At 56.8% G+C, this 6,494-nt stretch overlaps 3 protein-coding genes across 3 annotated transcripts; 2 read left to right on the top strand and 1 right to left on the bottom strand.

Moving 5' to 3' along the window:
* Positions 1-1,612: 1,612 nt before the first annotated feature.
* SDRG_15106 (hypothetical protein) lies at positions 1,613-2,489 on the top strand (the record flags this gene model as incomplete). Its single annotated transcript, XM_008621270.1, has 4 exons — positions 1,613-1,743; positions 1,786-1,966; positions 2,009-2,285; positions 2,335-2,489. The coding sequence occupies 4 exons, from the start codon at positions 1,613-1,615 to the stop codon at positions 2,487-2,489; spliced, it is 744 nt and encodes a 247-aa protein (XP_008619492.1).
* A 188-nt stretch (positions 2,490-2,677) lies between these two features.
* Positions 2,678-4,990, top strand: SDRG_15105 (hypothetical protein; the record flags this gene model as incomplete). Its single annotated transcript, XM_008621269.1, has 1 exon — positions 2,678-4,990. One exon carries the CDS (start codon positions 2,678-2,680, stop codon positions 4,988-4,990), a length of 2,313 nt encoding a protein of 770 aa, XP_008619491.1.
* An 89-nt stretch (positions 4,991-5,079) lies between these two features.
* Positions 5,080-6,114, bottom strand: SDRG_15104 (CMGC/CDK/CDK7 protein kinase). Its single transcript, XM_008621268.1, has one exon. It carries the CDS (start codon positions 6,098-6,100, stop codon positions 5,126-5,128), a length of 975 nt encoding a protein of 324 aa, XP_008619490.1. The 5' UTR covers positions 6,101-6,114; the 3' UTR covers positions 5,080-5,125.
* Between the last annotated feature and the right edge of the window lie 380 nt (positions 6,115-6,494).

Genomic DNA, 6,494 nt, shown 5'->3' with positions numbered 1-6,494 from the left:
TGAGAGATAGGCCATGGCGCCGTCATGCTTCTACGGCTATCGCCTCGTCGTACGTCGGCGGCAACGGCCATAGCGCCCCATGAGACATCCTTCCGACAGCGAAATGAAAGTGAATTGTGATCGGAATTTGACGGACAGGCCACCCGTTAAAATTCCCTGGTATCTGATTGGCCAAAAAGTCTCCGTGACGTGGCAATATGGTTGCGGAGTATTGAGGCAGCTCGCTATCGTAGAGTCGCCTACGCTCGAGTGGTGTTCCAAGCATCCCGTCTCCGTCGACTTGGATCGACACATAAGGCCCACTACATGGTCAAGAAGAGGCGCGCGAGGTTGTCTCGGCCGAGGCTCTCGTACTCGTCAAAGGTAAACGGGGACCTTGCTCGAGGATTGGACTTGCGTGGCAAGCAAGCGCCGAATGCCGACGCACGCTACATCATCCTTTTCATTAGGAGCTCGAAAGTGTGTGTACCTGTGTGCTAGTACACCTCCTTGATGCCATCACCGTAGCCGAGATGACAGGGCAATTTACGATCCCAGTTGAAACTCGCGAGCGCACTGCGTTGACGCGGTAACCACTGAGCGTCGACGCTATAACATCCTAATAAACGCAAGGAAACATTCTTAATTGAAGACGCGCGCTTCGTGTCCATCCGTCCGTGGCTTCCTTTAACGAGGACGGCTCATTAACACAGCGCACCCAATGTTGACCTCGCGCAGTACTAGTGCTTCTTGATCTCGCTGAGGTTGCTCTCGAGCTTCTTACGGACGGCATTGCAGTGCACATGTGGTGGGCGCCCTCAACCGTAAAGTTCTAGCAGTCGAATACCGGTACGTCCGCTGTAGCTGTCCGCTGTCGGCGCTCACTCATGTGCGCAGCCCGCCGCCTGCGGTCATTGTTCTCTGCGCCCATTCGCCAAAACTCTGCGCTTTTCTCATTTTCTTCGGCCTGTGATTGGCCAAGCATTTTAGCGGACAAGCAGCCGCTGAATTCTGTTCACGCGTCGCTTATGCTCGATTCAAAATAATACATACCAATATCCAGTCATTATATTCCTGGAGAGGAAAATAAAAATCCATGAAAGAGAATTTGACGGCTCCCTGTCCGCTAAAACGTGCAGGCCACTGTGCAGCCCAGAGTACTGTCCGTTAAAAGCATATTAATGACAATTTGACGTCGTGAAGACTTGTGCGTTAAAGTAAAAAAACGCGAATCGGGATGAACCGAGTTGGGGTCGAATCGTTGCTGAAATAGTATAAAACGTTCGCGTATCAACGTGCGAGAGAAGGCATATTTTCTCTGGTGAGAGCTCGAAAATTTTGATAATATCAAAATCTTCGAAGCTTCTGCATGGATTATCCGGGACGATGGTCTCAAAACGACAAAACGAGCCTCCACGCCAAACCTATGCTATAGACCGCTTCTCTGCTTTGCCGGTCTAATATTCTGCATTTCCTTCACGAAGCATGGACGTTGTTAGACTTGTACGAGGTGCGACTCCTACCCTCTCGCGGCAACAACTGTGGCACGTCAAATTAAAACGCGTGCCGAGATGCGTTTTTCGAAAAACGTTAAATTCCGTCCACGGTATCCGGAAGCTGAACATTTTCCAGCATGAGCAGTGGCGAGAAGAGCAAGGCGCTCGAGTTCATCGAGGTGGACGAGCCGACGGTGTCATCGCCCCGGTCCCGCGCAACCACCGCGTCGTCGTCGGCGCCAGCGTCTCCCCAGGCCTCTGCCACGCTGTAAGGATTCTCTCGGTCGCACTCGCGTCAACTTTGACCTAGGCTTGGCAGCGTCACGGCAAGCGTGCGTCAGGCCAAGCACCCTGTCGCCGCCGTGTTCCACGTGCTCTTTAAGGCGCTTGCGCTGCTCGCCTATCTCTTTGGTGGCATCTTCTCCAACAGCTTTGTCTTTGTCTTCGTCATCTGCATCCTGCTGCTGGCGTTTGACTTTTGGACTGTCAAGGTACGATGCATGCCATGGGGTGATCTTGGAGCTTGTGCGTAGAACGTCTCGGGTCGCCTCCTTGTGGGTCTTCGCTGGTGGAACCGCGTCAACGAAGACGGTACGAGTGAGTGGATCTTCGAGTCGCACGAGGACATGACGGAACTGGACCCGCTCGACGCCAAGGTCTTTTGGACTGGCCTCTACGGCGCACCCGGCGTCTGGGTGCTTTTCCTACTCATCGCAGTGCTCAAGTTCAACCTCGAGTGGGCGCTTATTGCAATCGTGGCACTCATGCTCTCGGCGGCCAACATTGTCGGCTACACCAAATGCAGCAAGGGTACTGTCCCTCATGTGCCTTGGATTTATCTCTGACACAGCAAGCGCAGATGCCAAGAACAAGATGAAATCGATGATGGCCTCAGGTGCACTGGAAGCGTTGCAGTCATCTACCGGCTCAACGATCCTCTCGACACTTGGTGGCATGGCCTTTGGGAATGCACCGGCGCGGCCCAACGCCCGCCCGCCCAGCGAAATCGTCTGACAAACTAGACTTGCAATGTACTAAACTGTCCAACCTTTCCCTACGCCTTGTTTATTGAAGGCTCATAAAGGGCGAAAAACAGACCTCAGAGACGGCTGCACCGGTAATTCTCGATCGTCCGAATGAAAAACGCCATTTTGGAGGGACCCCCACCCGGGCCCACTAAAACAAATTTCGCCGAATCCAAGATGCACCACGAGGTGTTCCTCGCGCTCATCGGCGTCACGGGCGAGGTCGTCGTTGAGGAACCGTCCGGCGAAAGCTTCCTCATCGACGCCAACTACTGTCCTTCGCTGCTCTCGGTCGCGGACCGCGCGATATTGCTCCAGGTGCTACGTGTGGGTCACGCGTACAAGCACATCGCAGCCTTCGCGGCGCCACTCGCACCGGTGCCCGCGGTCGCGGCCAGCCACAGCTTGTATCGGCACGCGCTGCAGCACGCGATTGGTACGGTCCTCCGCGAGTACGAGCGCCATATCGCTGAGCTCGAGGCTGTCGTTCTCTCCAAGGCAAGCACGCGAACATTGCCGCTTGCGTACTTGCAAGTCGAGCTCGCGACCGAACTCGACACATTCCCGTTTCTCTTGCGCCTTATTCAGCAAGTCCGAACGCTGCGGGGCAAAGACGTCCTCGAGCTTATCAAGGCACATGAAACGCAAGGTATCCCGAGCCTTCAGCAAGTGGCTCGGCGCCTCCTCACCGCTTTGCACCGTGTGCTCTTTCGCCAAATGCTCGCCTGGATGGTCTCCGGCTCGAACCTTGTGGATCCGTACGAAGAGTTCTTCATCGTGGCTGACGCTAGCAGCTTTGCGCTCGCGCTGGCCCGCGCGCCGCTACGCTACTGGCCAGCCACCGTCTGCGAAGATGTCCTCTTTGTTGGCAACGCGATGCGCACTGTACGGGAGACCTCCTTGGTTTCAGCGCTGGCCCTTCAGGCCGATATCGCGCACCTTCTGCAGACGCCGCCCGATGTATGGGACTCGTTCGCATTCGCGTCTAGCGTTAGCGCGCTGCGGGCCAAGGTCGCGAGCGAGCTCTACATGCATGTACTCTCTTCGGCCAAGTTTGTGCCCGCACTGTACCGCATGAAGGCGTTCTTTCTGTGTGGCGACGGCGCGCTCTTCAACGCGCTGCTCGAAGCGATGGACCCGATCATGCGCACGCCGCCGCACGCTCGGTCCGAGACTGACCTGCACCACGGCTTGTGGGCCCCGCTTCTCCGGCAGTACGACACGTCAATGCGCACGGACGACGACGACGACGCAGACAAGTACTTCATCGCGCTCAAGGTACCCGTGCAGAACTTTGACACGCGGACGTTCTCGGGACTTGTTTCGGAGGGTGTGACGAGCGACGCTGGCGGCCTTGAGTGCTCGGGTCCAACGTACGGCATCGGCTACTGGCCCCATGCCCAGTACGTGCAGGGTAGCGCCGCGTCTATCTCAGTGACGTTCTCGATTGCGTCGCCAATGACTTCGGTCGTTCAAGGCCTTAGTGTTCTCATTGCCGACACGGATGCTCCGAGCGACGTGGCACCACCGAGCTGGACACCGACGTCAGGACTCGCAGTGTCAGGGGCGGTACCCACACTCGCTGTCGAGGTGGTGCTGGCAACGACAGTCACTCAAGCGTCAATGGCGACGTCTACTGCGACTCTGAGGGTACTCGACTCGAAAGTCGGCAGCACGCCCCTGTTTCGGTCTGCAGAAAGCATCGAGCTTCCTATGTCGGGTATTTGGACGCTCGACGTCGCATTCACGCTATGTCTCCCGACTCGAGGCGAACCCGGTATGCTTCTCTGTGTGCGTGATGTGAGCCCAGTTTTTGAGATCCCGCTTCCACGGCGCAAGGAGGCCTCACCGGTCGTTCTTGGTCTCGGTCTTGCCCCCGCTGTGCAAGTACATCACTGGAGCTTCGCGACCGCCCCCGTGGCCGACCCTTGGCGCTATGTGACGCTTATGCTGACGCCGTCACCGTCACTGCGCTACCGACAGCTGCTCTTTCCGTCGTCGCTTTTGAAGAGCTACGCTGACGTCTTCCGCGTCTTCTTCCGTCTCAAGCGGCTACTTTATACGCTCAATCACCTCAATGTTGCGGGAGTGCACCGTGACTGCCTTACGCGTCATGAGATGACGTTTGTGTTGCACCACTTGCTTCTCTACTTCCACGTGTCAGTCGTCGAAGCCTCGTTCGAGACGCTGCTGGCGACGATCTCGGCGACAACTGACTTTGATGTTGTCCAGCGCGCCCATGCGACCTTCGTCGCTGGCGTCGGGAAAAAGTGTTTTGTGCACGCAACGGCCGTCATGGCGGCGCTCGATCGGGTGCTCGAGACCGTCGGGCGCTTCGTGCAGGCCCCCAGTGACCTCCTTCCGACCTTTCGCGACCACTGCCGCCTGCTCTTTACCGTTCTCAACCAGACCAACGCTCGCGAGCTCATGGCGCAGCTCGATTTCAACGGCTACGTTTCGTCGCTCGTCAGCACCGACCGGCGGGCTTAAGATTTCGAAAAACATCAACGAGTTTCAAGGAGTACTGCGTTGCCTCTTGTAAGCAGCTTCAGGCACCATCAAAATGTCAACCCACGCAATAGAGAAACAAGTCGCATAGCGGTATGCGTCATGTATTGAAGCGCATTAGGCATCGGACGCAGTGGCTTGCGAGTACGGAAGCTTCTCGGGTTGCGTGGGTTCGGGCGCAGACTTGAAGTACGCGTGCTCGAGGGCGGCCGCGGCCGTGATGCGCTCTGAGGGATTGAAGAGGAGGAGCTGCCGGAGGAGGTCGAGCGCGTCTTCGGACGCGGCTGTAAAAAGCGACGCAAGCGGCGGCGCCTTACTCGGCGTGAACTCGATGTAGTTGGGCAGCGCTGTCATTCCCGGCCACGACTCTTCCGTCGGTGTCCCGAGCGCATGAAACATGCGACCGAGCTGATCCAGCTCCGTCATGCCGGTGAGGAACGGTGTTCGCAACAAGAGCTCGGCAAAGATGCAGCCGACTCCCCACACATCAACCGCACCACTGTACTCGCGTGCGCCAAAGAGCAGCTCGGGTGGGCGGTACCAGATCGTGCAGACCTCGGACGTCATATTGCGGTTCGGGCTCCCATACATGCGCGCGAGACCGAAATCGGCCAGCTTGATCTGACCATCGCCACCGATGAGCAAGTTTTCTGGCTTGAGATCGCGGTGAAGAATCCAGTGCGCATGCAGGTGGGCGACGCCCCGTAGGAGCATCTGCATGTAGGCCTTGACGTCGCCGCGCGAGAGGACGATGCTCTTGTCCTTAATGACGTCGTCGAGATTCTTGGGCAGGATCTCGAAAACAACGTTGACAGTGTCGTTGTGCACGAAGGCATCGAGGAGCCGCGTGACGTTGGGATGGCGCAGCTCAGTCTGGAGCTTGACTTCGCGTACGGCCGTGAAGTTGACGCCGTCCTTGAACTTGCCGCGCTTGAACTCCTTGATGGCCACATGGGCACCCGACACCTTGTGCACGGCCGCATATACGTTACCGTACGTACCCTCGCCAAGCTTGGCGCCGATCGCGTACCGATTCATGCTGCACCGCTCGTGCCGTCGTCTGAAAGGCCATTGGCTAACACCAGGTCCCATTTGGATTGGATACTGCCAGATACATTTTAACCAATCATAGGGCTTGTACAAAGTCTCATACCTCTGAGGTGTACCTGTGCATCCGACGGGGCGAACGTCCCTGCACAGGTACTAGACCTGGTGCTAGTTTTCCGTAACGGTACGCATGTGCAAGATTGTCGCTCCACCTCGCGACACGGTGGTCACCGCGGTTTGCTTGCCGTCATCGTCTCTGTACGTGTAGACTGATTGCTACCTTTCAGAACACTTTACTCAGCACTCTACCCAACACCAACAATACAGAGCTATTCAGCCTGTGTTGGAAAGCAATAGCTTGAAGCCATAGTTTGCCCAGTGGCCGTTTACCATACAAATAACAGTCTTCTACGCAAAGTCGTCGGTGTGCCGTCCAATT

The sequence above is a fragment of the Saprolegnia diclina genome, assembly GCF_000281045.1.
Source record: "Saprolegnia diclina VS20 unplaced genomic scaffold supercont1.84, whole genome shotgun sequence".
NCBI classification, from domain to species: domain Eukaryota; phylum Oomycota; class Saprolegniomycetes; order Saprolegniales; family Saprolegniaceae; genus Saprolegnia; species Saprolegnia diclina.
Note: the sequence above shows the minus strand (reverse complement) of the source record. Positions and strands in the feature narration are given on the sequence as shown.